We start from the raw sequence: 25,472 nt of genomic DNA, 5'->3' as shown, positions 1-25,472 counted from the left end.
GAGAGGGGCAGCCTCTTCTTCAGCGGGTTTCCGAGGTGAAGGTCCATCAGCTCCAGCACGGATCTTCACAATGACACAGCAGGAGGCAGATGCATCTAACACCGTGGTGGCAGGTAACTTAATTATTGGTTGTTCAGATGTGTATGCCTTGATGGACCCTGGTGCATCTCATTCTTTTATTGCCCCGAGAGCCGTGGGGAGGTTGGGTCTGATGACTTCTGGGTTAGAGTGTGCTCTCTGGGTCAGTGGACCCAAGTGTGATCCATCAGTGGCAGAGTCAGTCTGCCAGTGTAGTCCTGTGTTTGTTGAGGGAAGATGCTTGTCCGCCTACCTAGTGGTTCTAGATTTGACAGATTTTGACGTCATTCTAGGGATGGACTGGTTATCTACCCATGGTGCTACCTTGGACTGCAGGGACAAGGTAGTCAGGTTCAGAGGTCAGGATGGGTCTGAGGTTGTCTTCAGAAGAGACAGGAGAGGTACACCTAGAGGTCTGATATCAGCTCTTCAGGCTCGTAGGTTGCTCAGGAGGGGATGTCAGGGGTATTTGGCTCATGTGAGAGAGCTTAGCAGTCAGGTTAGAGAGCCCGCCTCGGTGCCAGTGGTTAGAGAGTTCTTAGATGTGTTCCCAGACGAGCTGCCAGGTTTACCACCTGCTAGGGAGATAGAGTTCGAGATAGAACTGATGCCTGGAACCCGACCGATCTCTATCCCTCCCTACAGGATGGCGCCAGCAGAATTGAAAGAGTTGAAGGAGCAGTTACAGGAGTTGGTAACAAGGGCTTCATCCGACCGAGTACCTCACCCTGGGGTGCTCCAGTTTTGTTTGTGAGAAAGAAGGATGGATCCCTTAGGCTTTGTATCGACTACAGGCAGTTGAATAAAGTCACTACCAAGAACAAGTACCCATTGCCAAGGATCGACGATCTATTCGACTAGCTAGCAGAAGTGAGTTGTTTCTCCAAAATAGATTTGAGGTCCGGGTATCATCAGTTGAGGATCAGGGAAGAGGACGTGCCAAAGACAGCTTTCAGGACCAGATATGGGCATTTTGAGTTCCTTGTAATGCCGTTCGGGTTAACCAACGCCCCTGCAGCATTCATGGATCTCATGAACATAGTGTTTAGCCAGTACCTGGATCACTTCGTTATTGTCTTCATAGATGATATCTTGGTGTATTCCAGGAATGCAGAGGAGCATGCCCATCATCTGAGGTTGGTTCTACAGACCTTGAGGGAACATGGCTTGTATGCCAAGTTCTCAAAGTGTGAGTTCTGGCTGAGGAGCATTTCGTTCTTGGGGCATGTAGTGTTAGAGAATGGGATAGAGGTGGACCCCAAGAAGACAGAAACTGTGGCTAACTGGCCTAGACCCACTTCAGTGACGGAGATCAGGAGTTTCTTGGGTTTGGCAGGTTACTACAGGAGGTTCGTTCAGGACTTCTCGAAAATAGCAGCTCCTCTGACCAGGTTAACCAGGAAAAATCAGAAGTTTGTGTGGACTGACCAGTGCGAAGAGAGTTTTGAAGAGCTTAAGAAGAGGTTGACTTCAGCACCAGTGTTAGCTCTGCCATCTAGTGATGCAGACTTTACAGTCTTTTGTGATGCGTCCCGTGTGGGACTGGGTTGTGTGCTTATGCAGAATGAGAAGGTGATTGCTTATGCTTCTAGGCAGCTAAAGAAGCATGAGTTGAATTACCCCACACATGACCTTGAGATGGCAGCAGTAATCTTTGCACTCAAGATGTGGAGGCACTACCTCTATGGGGTAAAATGTGAGATCTTCACAGATCATAAAAGCCTGCAGTACATCCTGAGTCAAAGAGATTTGAACTTGAGATAGAGGAGATGGGTAGAGCTGCTGAGTGACTATGATTGCAAGATTCAGTATCATCCGGGTAAGGCGAATGTCGTGGCAGACGCCCTAAGCCGGAAGTCACTAGGCAGTCTATACCACATCACGGCAGAGAGGAGACCAGTGGTGAAGGAGTTTTACAAGCTCATTGAGGAAGGACTTCAGTTGGAGTTGTCTGGTACAGGTGCCTTGGTTGCTCAGATGAAAGTGACACCCGTGTTTCTGGAGCAGGTGGCTCAGAAACAACATGAGGATTCAGAGTTAGTGAAGATTGCCAGGACTGTTCAGTCAGGCAAGGACATTGAGTTCAGATTCGACAATAAGGGGATCCTCCGCTATGGGAGTCGATTGTGTGTACCAGATGACATAGGGCTAAAAGGAGACATTATGAGAGAGGCTCATAATGCAAGATACAGCATTCACCCCGGAGCCACCAAAATGTATCAGGATCTGAAGAAAGTTTATTGGTGGCCAGCTATGAAGAGAGAAGTGGCACAGTTTGTGTCAGCCTGCGAAGTTTGTCAGAGGGTGAAGCTGGAACATCAGAAGCCGACTGGAATGCTTAACCCGCTACCTATTCCAGAGTGGAAATGGGAGAATATAGCTATGGACTTCGTAGTGGGGTTACCGGCGACGTCCAACAGATTGGACTCCATATGGGTGATTATGGACAGACTCACCAAATCTGCTCACTTCATCCCTGTCAGGAGTGGCTACTCTGTGGACAAGTTGGCGCAGGTATATGTTGATGAGATCGTCAGACTGCATGGGGTTCCTGTTTCTATAGTGTCAGATAGAGGACCCCAGTTCACCTCCAGGTTTTGGCGGAGTCTGCAGGATGCCATGGGTACCAGGTTGGATTTTAGCACTGCCTTCCATCCACAGACAGACGGACAGTCAGAGAGGACCATCCAGACCATAGAAAATATGCTAAGAATGTGTGTGCTGGACTTTGGCGGTTCTTGGAGGCAGCATCTACCTTTGGTGGAGTTTGCCTACAATAACAGCCATCATGCTAGCATTGGGATGGCGCCATACGAAGCTTTATATGGAAGGAAGTGCAGGTCACCTGTTTGCTGGGAAGAAGTTGGAGAAAAGGCCTTGGCAGGGCCTGAGCTAGTAGAAATCACCAGCAGGGTGGTACCCTTAATCAGAGAAAGAATCAAGACTGCTGCAAGCAGACAGAAGAGTTATGCAGACATCCGCAGAAGGCAAGTAGAGTTTCAGGAGGGGGATCTGGTATTGCTTAAGGTGTCTCCAATGAAGGGAGTGGTTCGCTTCGGGAAGAAAGGTAAACTAGCCCCACGATACATCGGACCCTTTGAAATCTTGCAGAAGATTGGGAATGTGTCGTATAAGCTAGATTTACCTGCTTCAATGGAAAGAATCCATCCGGTTTTCCATGTTTCAATGTTGAGGAAGTTTGTGTCAGATCCAAGCAAGGTTCTTAGTGAGTCTGATGTGGAGGTCCAAGAGGATCTCACCTATGTTGAGCAGCCAGTACGGATCATAGACACCCAGATCAGAAAGTTAAGGAACAAGGAAATCCCGATGGTGAAAGTCCTGTGGAACCACCACAATTTGGAGGAATGCACTTGGGAGACACGGGAGTCTATGCTCCAGCAGTACCCTCATCTCTTTTGAGGTTAGATCTCTATGTGTTTATGTGCTATGTATGTATGTATGTTATGTTTTATGCCATGCTATGTGCTAGTTGAGGAACATTCGGGGACGAATGTTCTTAAGAGGGGGAGAATGTAATACCCGGCTAGACTCCGGTATCGGAATTCCTACCGTCTGGTGGAATCTCGGATGTCGGAAGCCTCTAGTAGGGTAGAATCATGTTTTCATAAAATGTTTTAAGGTATTTCATGGTTTTAAGTAAAATGGAAATGAGTTTTTGCATGAAAACAACCTTGAAGGAAAACTCAGGTTCGGCCGCCGAACATGCATGCCTTCGGGAGCGCCTTTAGGCCCCCGAAAGCATAAGTGAGGAAAGTCCAGGTTCGGCCGCCGAACCTCAAGTTCGGCCGCCGAACATGGCATGCATGCGGAGGCACGTTCGGCCCCCAAACGTGGCCTGGCCAGCCACTATAAAAGGGTCCCTTAGCCGAAAATGGGCGAGCTTTCTCCCCATTTCCGGCCAAGGTGAGCTCTCTGCCGCCCCTCACCGATCTTGAGTTCTTTCCTTCCCATCTTACTCGATTTTCATGAGTTTTTACTTGGTTTTGAAGATTTTCAAGCTTTGAGCAAAGTTTTGGAGCTTTGAGGTTCAAGAACTCAAAACCTCCCACCTCCGAGTTTAGGACGTCTCTCCCTCGATCTACAAGAGGTAAGAGCCGATCTTAAGCTCATTTTATGTTTAAAGTAAGTTTTATGCAAGATCTATAGAGTAGAATGCGTGTTTAGCTCATAGTTAGGTTTATGGGTTTTATATGTGTTTTGAGCAATGTGAGTTGCTTGTGTGTTGTAGTTGGGGTTTTTGATGGTTTGATGCCCCTAGGAGCTTGTATGTTTGCTTGTGAATGCTTGGGAATGTTGTAGAATAGGCCTATGCATGATTGGTTAGTTTTGGAGGCACAAATGCATAAGGGAGCCAAGTTTCTGCCCTTTGGCAGAAACCAGGTTCGGCAGCCGAAGGAACTTTCGGCCGCCGAACATGGCTGGAAAGGCAGGCCTTTCGGCTGCCGAAGTTGCCCCCGAAAAGAGACTTTCGTCTCTGTCTGGGACTTTCGGCCGCCGAAGGTGCCGCCGAACATGCATGAGTTTCGCCTCTGTCTGGGAGTTTCGGCCGCCGAAGGTGCCGCCGAACCTGCCTGACTTTCGGCTCTGGAGGGACTTTCGGCCGCCGAACCTGCCGCCGAAAGTGCCCTGTCCAGCCCTTTCTTGCATGTTTTTCTATGATGATTCCATGATGTTTTAGGGGGTTTTGGGGGGATAGTTTAGAGTTATGTTCATATATGTTTGGTCCCTCATTTGAGTCCACCTGTGTAGGTTCGGACCCGAGGAACCGAGGACCCCAGCAGTGAGTCTGTTGCCCCCAGTGTCTGGTCAGAGCTATCCAAAGGTGAGTGGAATAACTTATTATGTTTTAAAGCAAAGAATGAACTTTAGCATGTTTCACGCATCATGAATGCCACGTGATGAATTAGGTTGCTTGCATTAGAATTCACGAATATGTTGCATTGCATATTTTTATGTTGATGTGGATGAATGTTGAATGATCCATAGCCCTCGATCTATGATATGACGATATGATATGTACGGTACGGAAAGTAAGACCAGTGGAACCCATTCTACGTTCGCTGGCACTATGTAAGGGAAAGACCAGGACCCATTCTACGTTCTGGCACAGTTGGACACTGTTATGTTATGATATGTAAGGGAAAGACCAGGACCCATTCTACGTTCTGGCACAGTTGGACCATGTAGAGGGCTATTGGTGACAGGTTCATCCTTGATGTGATTAGCTGTGATGTGATGCATTCCATGATCCATATGATTTAAATGTTTTTATTATTCTGCTCACTAGGCTCTAGTAGCTCACCCCTCTCCCCATTTCCCCAGGATTGCAGGTACAGGGTAGACCAGGAGGTTTACAAGAGTAATGAAGTCACGTGTATGTAATAGTTAGCGTGGACATGATAGATGTATTAATGTTATGTAAAAGTATAGTTTCAGTCATGTAATGATATTGAGGATTAGATATTGTGCTTGACATTGTGTATGAGATATCCCTTTTATTACATGATAAAAAATGTTTTATTATGTTCATGAAAGCCAACTCATCTTATGAAGTATCGCCCATTGGGGCATTGATGAGATCCCACAGAGGGATCATGATTATTATTATGGCTATGTGCAGTGCATGTTCAGGTTGAGTTGGATGTATGAAAGAAAAGTTTTAAATTTTTATGTATGTTGTGATCATGTATGGGATTAAACAGGTTTTCAGGATGAATGTCAGGCTTGCTACGGGTCTTGGCGGCCTTAAGCCGACCCGGATCCTAGCGCCGGTAGCGGTCCGATTTTCGGGTCGTTACAGTGTAGACGGAAGAAGGAAAAAAAGAAATATAAAGTAGCTGGATATAGTGCCTCAATCTGCTTTGGACCAATCTGACAATGAAGCATTACCACCATTTCATGAGTGCATTCTTGAGAGTAAGAATAACGATATATCTTAACCAACAAACCCTAACGCCATTTCATGAGTGCATTCTCAAGAGTAAGATAACCAAATCTCTTAACCAACAAACCCCTCCCAAAAAGAGTAGAAGTAGGAGGGGGATTTAAGATGAAAAGAATTACTTAAAGGTAACGTCCAAGAACTTCTGTGATGAAATTATGCAAGAGACTTATCAATAGCAACACCAATGTGCAATCATTGGATGATTTGGATCTGATAATGACTTTGGAATGCATAGAAGCTATATCACTATGACACAAGTTGAAGAAAAAGTGGAATTCAGCTAAAATTAAAAGCTTTGACAATCCACTTATATTGAGAAATTGAGTCTTTCAATACAGAAGCAAGGGAGCTTTTGGATTCAGCAATTTCTTTTGAACTCAACAATAACACCACATCATTTCATCCCAATAAATATGACGCCTGAATTAGCATAACACTTCAATTACAATAATGCCAGTTGCATAGCACACTTCAAAAACTCAAACAAGATTAAACCAAAGTAGGTTTAGGAGCAAGAAATGACACCCATACCAATTCTACATTACATTACAATCACCCATTACTAAAGCATAAATTGCAATTGCAAACCTGGAAGCGGTCATTAAGCATCTGAAGATAGTACTGTTTGTCCGCTCGTAACTCCTGCACGGCATTTGCATTCTGCAAAAACGCCACAAGAGGGGCCGCCGCCTCCTCTAGGGCCTTCAATCTCGCTACGACTTTCGCTCTCCTCTCAATCATATCTAACAAAAACCCAACCAAACACATCACATACGCATCATGTATAGAGCGCCCAAGGTCAGAAAAGATAAAATTTGTAGTTACCTTGAGGGACGTCTTCAGTGTGGTAGAGGCTCTTGTGGATATCCATGGCGTAATCGACCATGTTAGTTTTGCTCAAGAGCTCGATTTTGGACTTGAAGATCTGTTCCTCTAGGTATAGCTGTCGTTCTTGGAGAAACTCCAAGAGAGGGAGCACCAGGTGCCTGTGCAGATTCTGTGCAATTCGCGCCACTAATTCCCGCTAAATTTAGCGACGATTTAATATTTGATCGCTAAATAGCGATCAAATAACGACCAATTTTTTATCGTTGAGCTTTTTATTAAATAAAAATATTATTTTATTCATGTAGTAGCAGAATGGTCGTTGATTGGTTGCTATATAGCAACCAAAAATTTGGTCATTAATTTTGGTCGCAATTTCACAGTTTTTTTGTAGTGTAAGTAGCCATTGTTGCTTTGGGGTGGTGCTGATGTTCGTATGTCCTCCGTATTGAAGGTGGGGAAAGGAGAGAGATAGAATTAGAGTTTTTTAGGTAGTCATGTAGTTGGTTGGAACCAATATAAAAGTCATCCCTTCTAAATTTTAGATAAATTAAAGGGTAATTTATTAAGAATAATTTACATGAATTTGTGTTTGACAAAACCCCGTCACTCATTAAATATTTTAATAAAATAGTTCTTAATTGGCTACTTAAAAATATTTTTTTGTTAAAAAACATAATAATTTTAGTGGTTAATTAAGACCTATTTTATTAAAAAAAGTTAATGAGTGACGTGGGTTTTGTCAAACACAGATTCATGTAAATTACGCTTAATAAATTTTTCTTGTAATTTATATAATTTATCTAAAATTTAGAAGGGATGTTTTTATTTATTATTTTAATAACTGAAAATTGATAAATTATTGTTTTAATTTTTAAAAATCAGTGAATTTATGATTTTTATATATTATTATTATTTATTTATTACCATTATAAATAATTTTAATTTTTAAAATATAAAAAGTGATATTATATAAGTATGAAAATCAATGTAAAAGCCATCCCTTCTAAATTTTGGATAAAAATGGCAACTATGAAAGCATTAGAAAATTTTTTTTCTATGTTTTAAGTTTTAAGGTTTTGGGATTTATTTGTATTATTGTTTTTTTCTAATTAAATGAGGGTAATTAAGTTTTTTTTTTTCCATAATAACTAATGGAAGAATAGTGGCTAAATAGAGGATGTCCTTGCTAATTAATGGAATTAAATTATAAGAATTTTTTTAATATAATTTTAAAATATAGTAATATTTTAATTAATCAAATTAAATTTCATGATAATTTACCTAATATAATATTAATATATGTACCCTTAAATGCGATAGGGATATAATTTAAAAAAATTATATATTTACAAAGAAAATTATTATTTACTCTTTACACTAAAAAAAACTCATTGGTCAACCAATTTTAATTAATTTTAATCTTTGATAACTAAAATTTTCAAACATCAATTTATATCAAGATATTTTATAATAATTTTATATTAAATAATTTCTCTTACTGTATAAAATCTTAATTTCTAAATTTCTTAAACGCGAATTTATATCATATATTTTATAATAGTCTCATATTAAATATTTTTTAATTATATTAAAATAAGAAATTTTTGATATAATTAACAAATTATTTTTTAAAAATTTATATAATTTTTTTAAAATATATTATAATTAATAGATGTATATCAAATCATATATTTTATAATAGTCTCATATTAAATATTTTTTTAACTATATTAAAATAAGAAATTTTGATACAATTAACAAATTATTTTTTAAAAATTTATATAATTTTTTTAAAATATATTATAATTAATAGATGTATATTAAATTACTTATATTAACATGATAGAGAAAATATTTAATACGATATTACTATAAAATGTGAAATAATTGAATTTAAATATCATCTGGTTAATAAAATAGTTATTCTATTAAAATTTATTATTGGACTATAATAATGTAGTATTTTGAATTAAGAGTTGAAATTTGAAAAACTGTATTATTATAAAATTTTAACCGAATAATTATTTTACTAACAAAATAAAACTTTATGAGCTAATAATTATTTCACATTTTACAGCAATATTGTATTATATAATTTTTTCTATTATGTTAATATTAGTATAAGTATTTGTGTTTTTTCCATATACCAACCAATTGTAATATATTCAATAAAAATATATAAAAATTTTGGAAGATAATTTATTAATTTGTATCAAAATTATTTATTTTAGTATAATTGAGAAAAAAAAAATTAGTATAAGACCATTATAAAATATTTTGATAGAAAATGGTTTTTAAGAAATTTAGGAATTAAAGTTTCCGGATTTATATAGTAGAGAAATTATTTAATATAAAATTATTATAAAATATTTTGATATAAATTGGTATTTAAGGAATAAATTAACGAAGGATTCAAGGTTAATTAAAATCGAGAGATCAATTAATGAATTTTTTTATATTTTATGGACCAGATAGTAATTTTACGTCCAAATTGTATACCATACTGTGATTATATCACATTCTAAAACTCTGAGATAGGAATGAGGCACTATTAGTCATTTTTCAAAGTTAGAGTAAATAGGTTTTAAAAGAGGTGCTAACTTAATTTTAACGAGTTAGCTTAATCATGACTGTATGACATAGACTCTTAAAGTTAAATTGAAATATGATTAAAAGTTTAGTAGGTTAAAGAATTGTTTTAGAAAGTTAATAAGTTAAATTAAATCCTAACCTTCGAAATAAAGTAATAATATATCCTAGCCCTCCATTTGTCTTTCAAATAGACTTAAGAATATGAATAAACTAAAAACAAAAGTTGTCTTCAACCTTACCTAAGCTTGGCTCCATAGAAAAACAAGGTGAGCTTTCTTCATTTTCCATCAAATTTATGCCAATTTCTCCATGAAATCCAAAACTTTATCCAATCAAATTCTTTCCTAAGACAAACAACTAAAAGAAGAGTCATAGATTGAAAGTTTTCAAGTTCTAAAAGTTAAGGTTCCAAGTTGTCTTAATTTGGAAGTCAAAAGCAATCGAAAAAAAATTAAGGAAACTCCACCCTTTCATGTATTAATTTAATATGCAAAGCTAGTTTTAATATTCAATCCTTTGCTAAAATTGAAATTGACATAGATGAAAGAACTTCAAAGGAAAAGGAAGTGGCAAATGAGTAAAAGTGGTGAACTAAATAACTTTGTTGAAAAGATTTGGTCTAATGGTGTTTTCAATTTTTCATTGATTATACTTAGAGTTTGATTTTAGAGGCTGGAAATATTATTTTGAATGTTTAAATGAGTTAAATGAATGATGGAAGGTTTTTAAAAAAATAGGTAAGCATGGAGATTTTGATTTAAACTTGGCAAATTGAAACTCTAATTCGACAATTTATATTTAGAAAGCTGTAATTTATTATGTATTTGTTCAAATGAAGTACAATATGAACAAAAAAGAGTTACGACAAAGGAATAAAACTTTGATGAGGAGACCAATATATGATTTTAGATCTAAAATAGTGAAAAATATAAATCCTAAAGTTTAGTAGGATTAGTACATCTAAAACAATTTGTATTACTTGTGTTATAACTAAAGTCTTACTTAATGAAATTAAGCAAATTAGTGCCAAATAAATCCTAAAGGGTAGGCATAACATTTTGTAGAAGACAAAAAAACAATCCAATTCTATATGCATTTTTATGAAAATCAAATTCTTTAATCGGTTAAATACTGGCATTAAATCTGGACTAGTAAATACTTGTTTGAGTAGCTTGTAAAGAAAATTTTATATCTTAGACTAGAGTGATCAAAATTAGGTTTACTATATTTTGTTAGAAAATTAAGATAAAAATACAAAATTTTTATGAGGAAAACTAAGTTTACTTATATTTATAAGATGCTTGAAAATTTGAGATAAAATCGGGCAGAATGCAACCTAATTGAAAACAAATTGCAAAGAGTTAACATGCTTGCGTTTTCGGTAAAGGTTACACATATGTTAGGTTTATACACGTATTAACTTGTTAATCTAAATTTTTGTACACTAGGAGGGAAGTATAAATAATCTTTATATGTCTTATTGGAACTCAAAATTTTTATTTTGAATTTATTTGATGTACCATTGAAAATGCTAAGGCATTAGAACCGTGTATTAAATTTTTATGTTACTAATAGAGAGTACCTTACGGCATGAAGTTGCAAAGAGATATTTTGATAAGTTTGCTTAAACTGGCATGAAATAGATACAGAATTATACATATACATATTGAGTTAATCTAATATATGATATTAAATGTATTTAGTCCTAATAAACTCATTGAGTCGAAGTTGGTATAAAAGTACGACATGTGATATATAAAATTTCACAATACTAAAAGCTATGGGTTAACTTGGTAAACTTTGAAAAAAAATCGAGGTAAATTTGAAATTTATTTGTATTTTTATACTAAATTACTTAAATGCCCTTAGAAATATATATATATATATATATATATATATAATTATATTCCCTTTTTTTCTAAAGAAATATATTTCTCTTCAAAAGTTTTCCTGTTCTTTCCTTTCTCATCATTTCCCCTGTACAATTTCTCTTTATTTCCCTTCCATTATCAAAGTGCCCAAAATGAATTCCCACAAGCATGAAGCATGAAGCATTAGCTCTCAACGCGAGATCAACTTTAACCTTCACATATGCTAAAAAAGATGCTTTTGAATTTAAAAATAAACCATGTTTCTCATAATCAATAATTTCTTAACCTCTGCTCTACTAGATTAACCCACCAAAAAGGATTATCACTACAATTATCTGCGGCAGCAAACAAATTCCAAATAACAAAAAATGACAACAATAAATCCCACAAACTTCAAGAATAACTTCATCGTACAGCTTGTGCCTGTGCATGTTCTAAAAGTTGACCGACTAACTTGTAAGTACGCCCCGATATTGCCTTGGTGTGATCTATCAACTGTTCATACCTGAATTGAGGGAAATTTCCAAATTGCATTTTAGTCGTTAAGAAAAATAAAGAAAAGAAATCAACACACATAGATATAGAGTGCAAAAGAATTATAACAGGAAAAGATAAGAGCAAGATAGAAGGCACTGAAAAATACTAGACCAACACAAGTGCTATTATTTATGAATCTATCTATAATCTTACACATTGGGCTGATTAGGCTCCATGATAACAGTTCCTGATTGTGAATCAATCTTAGCATCAAGCTTTGAGTTTCTAATAAGATTTACAATCCATCTTTCGGCCTCCTCATAATTCAGGTTCAATTTCTCAGCAAGGACTCTGCATTTGAACAGTTAATTTCATTTAGCAAAATAAAGGAAAGTAACTGTAAAATTGTTCCAATTCCCTAACCCATTGTTTGGCATGATTTATTTTGCAATAAAAGAATTTAAATAAATTCTTACATTTTAAATGAAAATTTTTAAGTTAAAAAGAACTGAATTTCTTTCTTTTCAATCAAGAAAATTAAAATCAATTATATTGAATAAAATTCTTGATTCCAAAAGCAAGACTTCACTAAAAGCATCCAGTATGCACTTACCCCATGTTAATACGTTGATGTATACGGCAATAAGTCTCAAAGATAAATAGGCGAGCATTTTCAAGGAACTCATCTCTCATCGGCACGGTAGAAAAGTTGCTGTCTTCAACTCGTTTTCCAAGGAATGGATCATTTAAAATCACCTATAATGTAGCAACAAGAAATATAACATACAAAAATGACTCAGCTCAGAAGAACTAACGATTACATCTACCAGTAACACAAGCTACAACCTCGCACACTCCCTCACCCTCAAAGCCCCCCCCTGCCCTGCCCCCAATCCACATTAAAAGAATTTGGGAAAAAAATCAGAAGTGAAAAAAAGAAGACCAAACAGGAAAAAAAAAAAGGCTTTTTGCTAAGAAACCATGCTATTGCAATGTCACCGTGATGCCAACCATGTCGTCTCATTCACCAGTCCCATTCACATGCCCAAAACTTTTTTTTAGAAAAAACAAAAAAAGGTAAAGAGAGAGAGAGAAAGTAAAGGTCATCTGGGAAAAGTGGCAGCCTTTCAGTGAGGATAATAACTTAAATGTTTTTGTTAGCCAAACAATCACATTAGGATATAGAAAGCTTACCTCTTCACACTCTCTCATCTTCTTTTGTGCCCCATCAAAATCATAATTAACGTACACACATGCTAAAAACTCTGTGATGGGATCTTTATATGATTGCTGCTCTTGCTGTAGCACTTTTATGAAGTCTTTGAATTGGGGTCGTCTCCTTTTGTTGACAATAAATGCAGTTGATAGGTACCTCAAAAGATGAGGAGCATTGGTTTGAATGGCATTGAGATACCTGAAAATATATAAGAAATGAAGTATAATAAACAGCAAAAGATTTAAATGATACATAAAATTAAATATTATGCGGTCTTGCTCAACATCACACTGCTGCATGGTTTGAAGCATAGGACAGCTTAAATAATCTCCACTAATATCTCTTCCACCATAGATAAGGCCAAAAAAAGAAAAGCTAAGATCCAGCAAAAAAAATTTAAAAAAATTTATCAATTATCATACAACATATCAGAGCAGTAAAGTTAGACATGCACAGAATCCATAATTGCATTTTGGGAATATCCATTAAGTACACTGCATGCTGCCAGTCAGATCATGTATAGTAAAAGCTTGACAATTTATAAAAACTACTCTTGAAATGTCAATTGGCCAAGTGGTCAAAAAACCAGAAGACCAGTCCATAAAAAGCTAAAGACACTCAAGAAATTGTTTAAGAGATGAAACAAGTCAGAGAAATTCAACAAATGCTAAAACACAGAGAAAAGAAAAAGATAAATCATACTTGTCCTGATTAAACAAATCAATAATCTGTGTTCTTCCATTGTCATGATTGAAAAAGATGAAAAGACTCCAATGCATCAACCATATTCGACTTTGCATCTGATTCAATGGTGACGAGAAACTCTGAAACGTAAAATCACAGCCAGTGAACATATCAATTCCAAAACAACAAAAATAGTAAATCATCATACAGGGAAAAGTAGATACAATAAAACCACCTTTGAATCAATTATTTCTTTCAACCTATTAAGTTCTTCAAGAGCAATATCCCAGTTTTGCATCAATATCTCAGCTGCCAACTTCCCCCACAGTGCACTCAGACTCCTTTCACTGTTAGTGCACAAGGCCCTGTATTGATACAGGTAGTCAGCTGCACCAGAGTAGTTTCCACATTCAAACTGAAATTTGGCATACTGATATAGTGCCTCAATCTGCTTTGGACCAATCTGATAATGAAGCATTACCACCATTTTAATGAGTGCATTCTGGAGAGTAAGAATAACTATATATCTTAACCAACAAACCCTAACGCCATTTCATGAGTGCATTCTCAAGAGTAAGATAACCAAATCTCTTAACCAACAAACCCCTCCCAAAAAAAGTAGCAGTAGGAGGGGGGATTTAGGAAGAAAAGAATTACTTGAAGGTAACGTCCAAGAACTTCTGTGATGAAATTATGCAAGAGACTTATCAATAGCAACACCAATGTGCAATCATTGGATGATTTGGATCTGGTAATGACTTTGGAATGCATAGAAGCTATATCACTATGACACAAGTTGAAGAAAAAGTGGAATTCAGCTAAAATTAAAAGCTTTGACAATCCGCTTATATTGAAAAATTGAGTCTTTCAATACAGAAGCAAGGGAGCTTTTGGATTCAGCAATTTCTTTAGAACTCAACAATAACACCACATCATTTCATCCCAATAAATATGACGCCTGAATTAGCATAACACTTCAATTACAATAATGCCAGTTGCATAGCACACTTCAAAAACTCAAACAAGATTAAACCAAAGTAGGTTTAGGAGCAAGAAACGACACCCATACCAATTCTACATTACATTACAATCACCCGTTACTAAAGCATAAATTGCAATTGCAAACCTGGAAGCGGTCATTAAGCATCTGAAGATTGTACTGTTTGTCCGCTCGCAACTCCTGCACGGCGTTCACATTCTGCAAAAACGCCACAAGAGGGGCTGCCCCCTCCTCTAGGGCCTTCAATCTCGCTACGACTTCAGCTCTCCTCTCAATCATATCTAACAAAAACCCAACCAAACACATCACATACGCATCATGTATAGAGCGCCCAAGGTCAGAAAGGATGAAATTTGTAGTTACCTTGAGGGACGTCTTCAGTGTGGTAGAGGCTCTTGTGGATATCCATGGCGTAATCGACCATGTTAGTTTTGCTCAAGAGCTCGATTTTGGACTTGAAGATCTGTTCCTCTGGGTATAGCTGTCGTTCTTGGAGAAACTCCAAGAGAGGGAACACCAGGTGCCTGTCCAGATTCGGTGCAATTCTCGGAGTTAGATCGTAAGTAGCCATTGTTGCTCTGGGGTGGTGCTGATGTTCGTATTTCCTGCGAATTGAAGGTGGGGAAAGGAGAGTGATAGAATTAGGGTTTTTTAGGCAGTCATGTAGTTGGTTGTAGGGATGTAAACGGGTAGGGTACCCGCAAAATTGAGAGTACCCAAACCCAAACCCGATTATATATAAAATTCCCAAACTCATCCCAAACCCGTTTAGTATTTTAATTTTACTACCCATACCCGATCCAAATCCGTTTAACAATACCCGCACACTACCCGAACACGACCGAACCCGATTTTTTTTAATTCAATTCAATGACAAAAAATTTAAAGATTTGGATATTATAACCCAAATAACAAACCTGAATTAGAAAATTTAAATATATTAAAACAAAATAAATATATTACAAATTCATCATAACACAACCATTAATCAATTATCTATCCAACATAAAATTTTGAACAAATGAAATGTTCCAAAAATTCATTAAGCTACATTGATTGAACATAAAATATATTCAATTGGCCATTTCAATCTCCAATATCAAATTGTGCTTGAAAAGCTTCAAAAAAACAAATAGATTAGCAAATATCCAAAATATGAAAAACAATAACATGTATTAGCAAACAATACATAACCATAAGAACAAATAACATATAGTAACTTAATTAGCAAATAAATTTATTTAAGTCAATACATAACCACAAACTAAAATAATTCTAAAGATTTGCTCAAAGATCCCTTTACTGAAGTCAACACACTCGTACTCATCAGAGAGAACGATAATATCAATAATTTAACTCACAAATAAACTACCAACAGTTAAAACATAGATTGTAAATCAAGTCTGAGAACTTGCAATAATTTTCACTAAAACTATCAGTAGGATATGCACAACCCAGCAGTAGAAACATTGGAGAAATGCTCAATGACACGAACCAGGTGGATTACATAGATGGTACTTCGGCATTATAATCTCTTCACTACATCAAATATCATTCTGGTAAATTAACACATTTTTCTTATACAGCATGGGATCTGATAGTATTAACATATTTTAACAGCAACTAAAAAGATCTTGATTATCAGATTAAGAGTGACCAACTAGCAAATAATCATATTAATAATCAGATAATCAGATTAATAGTCCATAAATTCTAAAAATCTTTAATAGCAACTTTTAGTCCATACATCATATTAATAGCCCATAAATTCTAAAAATCAACAGTGTTACAGTAACCAAATAGCAAATGATTAGATTTTTTAACAGTATCCAAATAATCAAATTAATAGTCCATAAATTCTAAAAATCTTTAATAGCAACTAAAAATTCTTTAACAACATGCACATAAAAGATCTTGATTATCAAAAAATTTGATTGCAAACCTGAAGAGAGTTCCAGTCAAAGGAGATGTCGCCGACGCCGATTGGGGAGAGGCAAGGCTTGTCTCCAGCGGTCGTCAGTGAAGTGGGGGAGAGAAGATTTGAACTGATATTTTTCAATCAAGTCTCCAGCAGACCAACACCACCATATTTTTCAAATTTGAACCGATATTTCACTTGCAAGCATAAAAAAATATTAGAATAGCTATAAAAATTGTAAGAATCAATTCAATAATCAATAATAACAAGAAAAAAATATCTACCTTGAAATCATAATGTACACACAAGATGTGGATTGAATCATGCAAGAGACTAAGAATCATGACGATATCAGAGGCCAAAGGCTTTGGAGTGCAGCAGAAAGGGAATAATAATGAATAATGATATCAATTTGCTAGAAATATAAGTCTCAACTCTTTGATGTTGTATAGTACTACCTTGGAGAATTTTATTTTGAGAGAGGTAATGCAATAGAACTGGCTCCACCTTCAACTTTTGAAGCTGACCAACAAAGGAATTCCAACACCGTTACAACAGGCAACTACAAGCATATGTCCAACTACACAGAACAGATAAAAAATGAAATTTCAATAATAAAATATGTATAGACTAAAGATTGATATACCTGGTCCGCAAGTTCAATCACAAAGAAATCCACAGGACCACCAACCAAGAAAGCATTTGGAAAAACAGGAAAGTGCTTTAAGAAGATTTCTAGTTTGTCATCTACACAGAACAAAGTATCATAAATAGGCAAATAACCATGAATTCATTGTTCAATGTTGAATTAATGCAAAGTAATTAAGGTTACCTAAGTTGTAAAAAAGTAAGGATCTTGAGAGTAGAAGAAACAGATCTTGTTGTGCCTGAATTAAATTGACAAATTACATTTTTCAATTATATCTGATTAAGGAAAATTTCACATGTTTGCTAGTGAATGATGGTTCCAAAGTTCTAAACATATTTTTAGTATATAGTAATGACAGCAGAGCTAAACCATTCAATAGTAACTTCCTGACCTGTAATGGAATTTTATTCAAGCGCTTAGGCTCTAGTGCAACTTCCTCAAGGAGATACTGAAACCGAAAAAACACAAAGATAAAAGTAACAGGCATTAGAAAACAACAAGAAAAAAATAACAAAATGTGTTTTAACAATGTATATCAACTTTTATGGGTCACTTCAACTTATTGAAAGGCCTCTTACCCGAAAGAGGCTTTGAAAATGCCGAGTGTTTGTTTGGATGTCAATCCTGAACAGATATCAAACAAAAAAAATTACCACATCTGGTGTTAAATACAAAATTTTAGTTTCCTCTATCTTGAAAGATATGTACACTACAGTATTAATCTGACAGCACAGAGTTGACACTATGAAAAGGTACATCTGGACTTCTCCCACCCCAAATCCCCTCTTCTACTTTTCTTGCCAGGTTGACCTCTTGGCCACATATATGACATTATCTGACCAAATGAGAAAGCTATTTGATTGGAGCACCAAGGTTATTAAGAAGAGTATGACTTGCCATCTCAGTTCAGCATTAGACCACTTAGAAATGCGCAGTTTGATACCCAGATATTCAACAAGCAGAGGGGAAAACAAAATACATTGATTTTTTTACTCCAAGAAAAATGCTACAAATAGAAAGCTAAGAACAGTTAGATTTTGATCTGATTTATGACATGGAATTGATCTTACACGATGACCAGAACTTGATTCATCTTGAAAGAAGAGAAAATGAAAAGAGATGTAAAATAAACATTACTCAGAACCTTAAGATGGTCAACTTCAAAATGGAATCTTAAGGTGGTCAATTTCAAAACTAGTGCATTTCTTCCTTTTTTTTTCAAATCCAGCCATAAGAAACTCAGTTTCATTCCTGATGCATAAGTAATGTCAAAGAGTGCAGCCAACACTTGGCGATATTCAATCAAAAGAAATAAAAAAAACTATTAAGCAGGTGCTAAAGCACAATCAATCTACGCAAGATTGCAGGCATTCATACCAGAAAACGTTTGTAGCACCTTGAACAAGAGCAGATGAATAACGTAGAAGTACTTCAGTACTATGAAGATGGGATTCAAATAGCTGCAGAAAGGTGCAAGTACTAATCAGGCAACATAGGACCTTGGAAAAGCGATCCAGAATTATCATTTACTACAGAATATCGATAGACAAAATAGATGACATTGGCATATTTTTAACAGAAAAATTCAAAATGAGGCTTGAAATCACATTCATAGAAGCAACCTTTCAAATAAAAATCTCGGCTTAAGATAATAGCCTTAAATCTGAACTACAAAGACAGCGAATTATTCTGACCAGTTATCATGTGAAATAAATACAATGACTGAATGAGGGGAAAAGGTTTAAAGATGTGGTGAATAAATACAATGTTTGAATGAGGGAAAAAAGTTTAAAGAGGTGGTGAATAAATACAATGATTGAATGAGGGAAGAAAAGACAGTGGTGAATTCACTCTATAAAGACCATCTGTTCATTTTCCTAAAAAAACAATAACATGAGATTAACAGTTAATTAGAGCCCGAAATATGAAAGAGGACAAGGTTAAGAAATAAGACAGGACAATACTAGTACAAATAAACAAATATATATATATATATATATATATAAAATGGGCCCAGACCTTACTTAAACTTTGATTCAGTTGGATGAGTCAAGTACCTCAAAACATGATCATATACACTACAAAATTAATGGTATTTCTGTCTACTTCCAAACTAAATACTGTATCCTAACTTGATTGCAATTAAACAGATCACAATAGAAGATTGTAATTAAACATATCAATTGGCATGCAGTCACTAATTAATTTATGTTTAATTATAATTATACTGTTGGCTATTTATTTTATTATAATTTCTATTAATTATAATTATAATTATAGTGTCGGCATGCAGTCACTAATTAATTTCTGTTTAATTATAATTATACTGTTGGCTATTTATTTTATTATAATTTCTGTTAATTATAATTATAATTATATTTATAATTACAGATCAATTGACATGCAGTCACTGATTAATTTTTGTCTAATTTCCTAAATTATTCACATAATATTTCTGTCTAATTTCAACAATCAAGAGCACACAACTTCAACAATCAACACTTCAACAGCACACAACTTCAACAATCAAGAGTACACAAGCCAATAGATCAGCTAATGTAGACCCAATAAAATCATGTTTTATTTTTTTTTTAAAATTATTTTTTATAAGTTAAAATATGTTCACTTCTATTTGTATTATTTCTTTGTCCCAATTCACCAACTTTTCCATACCTTTCTTGAACACCAAACAGTCTCACAGATTTATCTGTAACAGCAGTAGATAACAACTCGATCGTAAATTTCAAAGAATTTATAGTTCATCATGTTACAGAATTGAGTTTCATATAAATCGACGAGGAAAAGTGTTCATGAAAGAACTCCGGCAACGATCAATAGCAAATCACAAATATTTACTTACCTTGTACAGTTTACTCAAGTTCAACTGTGAATGGCTGGAAGCGCGACACAGAGACTCGGAGAGGACTGAGGGCTGTGGAATAAGCACGACTGAGAGCAACGGCTAACGCCGACGGTGAATCAGTCCAGTCGAGAGGAGACTGGAGGCACAGGCGCGAGAATCTCGCGGCGAGATGCGTGCGTGGCTCTTCTCAGAAAGAGATCGGAGGCTGGACGGTGGATGGTGAAAGCGCCGCTGGAAGTGGATGGAGCTGAGGTGGAAGCGCCGCTCAGAGGCGAGGCACTTAAGGTGAGGGCGTTAGCGTTAGGGGTGAGCACAGAGATGAGAGATGAGAGATGGAGGAGGAGGAGCACTGGGTCTGGCGGCACGCACAGAAATTTGTTTTAGATTTAGGGCAGGGAAGGGAAGGGAAGGGAAATAGGGAATTAGGGAAATATTAAAACGACATAGTATAGGTGATTTAGGTTCGGTTCGGTTTAATCGAAATTTTTATGTCTAAAATTGAACCGGACCGAAATCACTGATTTTTTAAAAATTTCAAACTGAACCGAGCGGAAAAAAAAACCGAACCAAATTTTTAAAATTAATCGGTTCGGTCGATTATTTCGGTTTAAACCGAATACTGCTCACCCCTACAAAGCGCACATGTGATAAATAAAAAAAATAAAAAGAAAAAAAAACCTCACGAGCAGACTCTGTATGCTTACCCGGTTAGAATATTCGTTGTTTGCCTTGGAGCATGAGAATGCGCTCTTATTAATACAGGGACGCGAGAGGAATTCCTTGAAGGTAGTACTCAAGGGATGGGGAAAAGGGAGATATCGCTAGCTGGGGGGAGGGAGAAGATTTATGGTCGTTGGGGAGAAAAAGGAGACGTCGCCGGTGTCAGGGCTGCCGGCAGTGAAGTGGGGGAGAGAGTCGATTGGGAATTATGGGAAGGGAAGCGGGGGAGAGGCGCCGACAGAGAGAGGGAAGTGTATGAAGTGAAATGAAAAAAGAAAATTTAGGGATTATAACGGGTCAAATCCGAATCCGTCCAAATTCGTTTTGTAAAAATCAAAATCCGTCCTAATAGGATTTGGGCGGATCGGGTACCCGTGAAAACCCGCCCGCTTGCCATCCCTAAGTATAGCTAATAGGGTTCGGGTAACGGGTATCCGATCATCTATTCCCGAACCCTGCTCGAATCTGAGACGGGTAAAATTTTTCAAACTCGAACTCGCCTAAATCCGTTTTGTAAAAACCCAAATCCGTCTTAATAGAGTTTGGAAGGATCGGGTACCCACGAAAATCCGCCCGCCCGCTGACATCCCTAGTTGGTGGAGCCAATATAAAAGCCATCCCTTCTTAATTTTAGATAAATTACAAGGGAAATTTATTAAGGGTAATTTACATGAATCTTTGTTTGACAAAACTCACTGTCACTCATTAACTTTTTTAATAAAATAGTTCTTAATTAACCACTAAAATTTTTATGTTTTTTAATAAAAAAATATCATTTTAAGTAGTTAAAATTTTTTTTATAAAAAAATATTTTATTTATTATTTTAATAACTAAAAATTCATAAATTATTGTTTTAATTTTTAAAAATCAGTGAATTTATGATTTTTATTCATTTTTTTATTTATTACCATTATAAATAATTTTAATTTTTAAAATATAAAAATTGAATTATATATTTATAAAAATCAATCTAAATTTTGGATAAAAATGGCAACTATGAAAGCATTAAGAAAAATTTTTCTATGTTTTAAGTTTTATTGATGGAGAAGGCCAACTTAGAAAATCAGTTGTGAGAGCGTGGTGGATTTTTTTGGTTCAATATCCCATATCAGTTGCATGGGCAATTTGATGTGGGTATACAAGAACTTGGACTTGATTATCCTGAGGAACTTATTGGAATCTCTTATATATCCTTACCTTCTTTTTAATCACAAAATTGCATTAACTCAAAATTACACCTAGTGACAACAGTTCTTTGAATGAGATTTTGTTATCATCTGCAACCTCTAGTTCAGTTCTGAACTGTCAGAGAAGGCAATTCTCTGTTGTTCTGTGTTTGTCCCTTTTATCGTTAACTCTTTGGGCTTTTTTCTGTTGGTATTTTCACCTTTTTAAATTTGGAATGCTAATTGATTTTTATTTACTGTTTTTCTTTAACACAGCGGGCAAATTATGATCTAGAGGAGGAAATTAGAAAAGCATCAAAGGAAGCCACCCTCCCAGAAGAACTTCAGATGGTTACAGCTATTCATATGGGAGGAGTGGTAACCGTCAGCGAAATTGTCAGGACAACTGGAATACATATGGCCATTCACGTTCTCGATGGTAAGAAGCTCATGGCAGTCCTGGGATTTTGTGCAAATAAACATTATTTGGCATTCAAGTCGCCTTATTTGGATCGATTTGGTCGGATCAATATAGTGGCACAAGTTTTGCAGTGGGTCTAAGTAATTAGTACTGGTAGCAGTCGCCTTGGTCTGTTAACCAACTTTAGCTCCGGAATGGATCAAATAGAAGGGACTGCCATATCTCCAAGAATCATTACTCCTATACATATCTAAAGCATTTTGGGTCTTATACAATATGCAAAGTTGACTACTATATGACTTGCAAAGTTAATGAGGAGTGTTTGTAAAGTTAGGAGTTGGATGTGGGAGGAGAATGGCCTGTTATCTACTGGACTCAAATTCTTGCATTTCGACATCGTCAGGAACACAGAATATAAAAGAAAATGATTGGAAAGTCGTACATTTGTTATTGATACAATTCGAATGTTTAATTGTCATTAACTGGTAGACTTGCAGCAGCCTGGTTGCTGTGGCACGAAGTGAGAGCATATGATGAAGGAAATAAAGAGTACATACTCCTTTATTTTTTTTTAAATTGAGCCTGTGTTATAATTCATATACTATGATATAAAAATTGGTTAACCATGAATAGTACAATCACAATTGTTTTTTAATATTGTTGGTTTACATATTTTCCCCTTTTTCTTCCATCCAGCTCTCTTTTTTGGGTTTTTCTTTTCATTCTTTTTAGAACATTAAGGTGGCAAAGAACTAAGAACAATGCTGCGCTGAACCAGTTCTTATCCCATATGGCTTTAGAAGCTATGCTATGGCCTGCTGAGTTACAGGATCTATAAACTCGAATATTGCTGAATTTCTAGAGGAATTGGTCCCTCATTTATGGCTTGAATGACTCCCAAAGCATCTCCTGCCACAATTAAATCATCCAAGCCTCTGTTTATTGCAAATATCACTACGTCCCTGCATGCCATTGCCATGCATTCCAAAACTAGCCATGAATAATCCTGCAATTTCAATCTAAACCACATCGTCTCTACCTGCACTGCACTTGCTCCTCTTCCTTTCTCTCCTCTTATTGACAGCATCATCAAAATTTACTTAGAGATAATGGTTCTAATATCTTGCAATTCATCTTGAAGACCCGGGCATTTCTACTCTTCCACAAATGCTACGACAGGAAAATCAATAACTGAGTCAAGAATTTGCCATCAGGTAGAATTTCCGCCAAGGATTCTTGGAGCCTGATTTAACTGAATATCTGCCTTGTCTGTTATAATGTCATATCAATTTGTCTTCCCTCTGAAAAAAATGTGAGGAATAGAATGGCAAAAAAAAAAAAAAAGAAAAGAATGGCCAGAATGTTTGAACCTCCTCTGCTGCAAAATATCCTCCTCCTAGGACTTGTTCCCACCCAATGAGCGCTATTGTCATGGCCCCGAAACTTTGGAATTCAACCATCATTTTTATGATCAATGACTTCTCTTCACCCAAGAGAGGGAACACTAGGTGCCCGTCTGGATTTGGTGCAATTCTCAGAGCTAGATCGTAAGTAGCCATTGTTGCTCTGGGGTGGTACTGATGTTCGTATTTCCTCCGTATTGAAGGTGGGGAAAGGAGAGAGATAGAATTAGGGCTTTTTAGGTAGTCATGTAGTTGGTTGGAGCCAATATAAAAGCCTTCCCTTCTGCTTTAGGACATGTTTCTCAAGATTTCAGTACTTGAGAGTACCATCAAAAGACTCCCTAATTCAATATGTAAGTTACAAAGCTTGCAAGATCTACTACTATTTGGATGTTGGAACCTTAAAGAGCTGCCCAAAGATATAAAGTACATGATTAACCTTAGATTGCTCTGGGTAACTACGCATCAAAAGTGTTTCTCAATGGGCGGAATAGGTTGCTTGAAGGCTCTTTGATCTCTTTTCATTACTGAATGTCCGAATCTGGAATATTTGTTTGAATATATGCTAGGTCTCAAAAAGCTCCGAAGATTGGCCGTCTCTAGTTGTAGAAGTTTGATCTCTTTGCCACAAAGTATAAAATGCCTAACAGCATAAGATAGTCTTTGTATTGAAGATTGTAAAAACCTTGATTTGAGAATTGAGGAAGGAGAAGACGCTCAATTTAGCCTACACAAATTAGAGTTAAGAGAGTTGCCAAAATTAGTGGACTTTCCACAATGGCTTATTCGAGGATTTACTAATACTTTAAAAGTGTTGGAAGTTGCTTACTGTGACAACCTCAGAGAATTGCCAAATTGCCTACAGAACATGGCGTCCCTTCAAGAGCTCCGATTCATAGATTGTACCAAGCTAAACAATAATCTTTTATGAAAAGTAGGTGAGAGTTAATGTATAATACTATGATCCAAAAATACTTAACAATTTGTGTGTTATTTTTAATATTAAGAATTACTCGATTTTTAAACCAAGTAGATATATACTCTTTTTAACAAATTGAACGTATCATCACCGAATATTATTTCCTTATAAGTTTCAAAAAATATCATAATTTCTTGTTCAATGTATTAAGAAATGATAATTTTTTTTTGTTAAAAATAATTTTTTTTTATTAACTTTTCGATTATACTCATGACAACATTAAATTTTATTTTATTTTTTTAAAAGTATATTAAGTTTTATTAAATATTAAGAAATAATTTGAATACTCATTAAGCGATTTGTCATAAAAGAATCATTGGTTATAAAGTACTTGTGGAATTAATTTTTTATTTTTTTTTATTTCTGTGGAATTAATTTTGGTGGATTGATTGTGATTTCTTGATCGATTTATAAGCAAATTGGTACTCTGATCGTCTCAAAATCATTTCTATTTTGCTTTCTAAATATTGAAGCATGCTGATTTGACGCTTCAAATCACAATCACCATTTCTATCAGCATAATTCAAGAGGACATTTGCGTTGGTAGGTAGAGCATCACACTTTTGAGGAACCTTGTACACAAAATCACGGTGGACCAAATCATTTCTATTTTGATTTTGCTTTTTTTATCAAATATCGGA

General features: G+C 35.8%; 2 protein-coding genes across 2 annotated transcripts; both read right to left on the bottom strand.

Annotated features, from left to right (window-relative positions):
- Positions 1-11,555: 11,555 nt before the first annotated feature.
- Positions 11,556-16,729, bottom strand: LOC122723352 (eukaryotic translation initiation factor 3 subunit E). Its single transcript, XM_043955404.1, has 9 exons — positions 16,654-16,729; positions 15,075-15,316; positions 14,838-14,992; positions 13,947-14,174; positions 13,730-13,851; positions 13,006-13,225; positions 12,425-12,567; positions 12,025-12,162; positions 11,556-11,839 (listed from the first exon to the last, which is right to left on the bottom strand). The coding sequence occupies exons 2-9, from the start codon at positions 15,280-15,282 to the stop codon at positions 11,740-11,742; spliced, it is 1,314 nt and encodes a 437-aa protein (XP_043811339.1). The 5' UTR covers positions 15,283-15,316; positions 16,654-16,729; the 3' UTR covers positions 11,556-11,739.
- Positions 16,730-16,755: 26 nt separating this feature from the next.
- Positions 16,756-21,479, bottom strand: LOC122723281. Its single transcript, XM_043955065.1, has 10 exons — positions 21,383-21,479; positions 20,139-20,227; positions 18,656-18,738; positions 17,857-17,902; positions 17,670-17,726; positions 17,462-17,516; positions 17,276-17,376; positions 17,088-17,151; positions 16,914-16,994; positions 16,756-16,826 (listed from the first exon to the last, which is right to left on the bottom strand). The coding sequence occupies exons 1-9, from the start codon at positions 21,477-21,479 to the stop codon at positions 16,981-16,983; spliced, it is 606 nt and encodes a 201-aa protein (XP_043811000.1). The 3' UTR covers positions 16,756-16,826; positions 16,914-16,980.
- Positions 21,480-25,472: the final 3,993 nt, after the last annotated feature.

Source organism: Manihot esculenta, chromosome 3, assembly GCF_001659605.2.
Source record: "Manihot esculenta cultivar AM560-2 chromosome 3, M.esculenta_v8, whole genome shotgun sequence".
NCBI lineage: Eukaryota > Viridiplantae > Streptophyta > Magnoliopsida > Malpighiales > Euphorbiaceae > Manihot > Manihot esculenta.
Note: the sequence above shows the minus strand (reverse complement) of the source record. Positions and strands in the feature narration are given on the sequence as shown.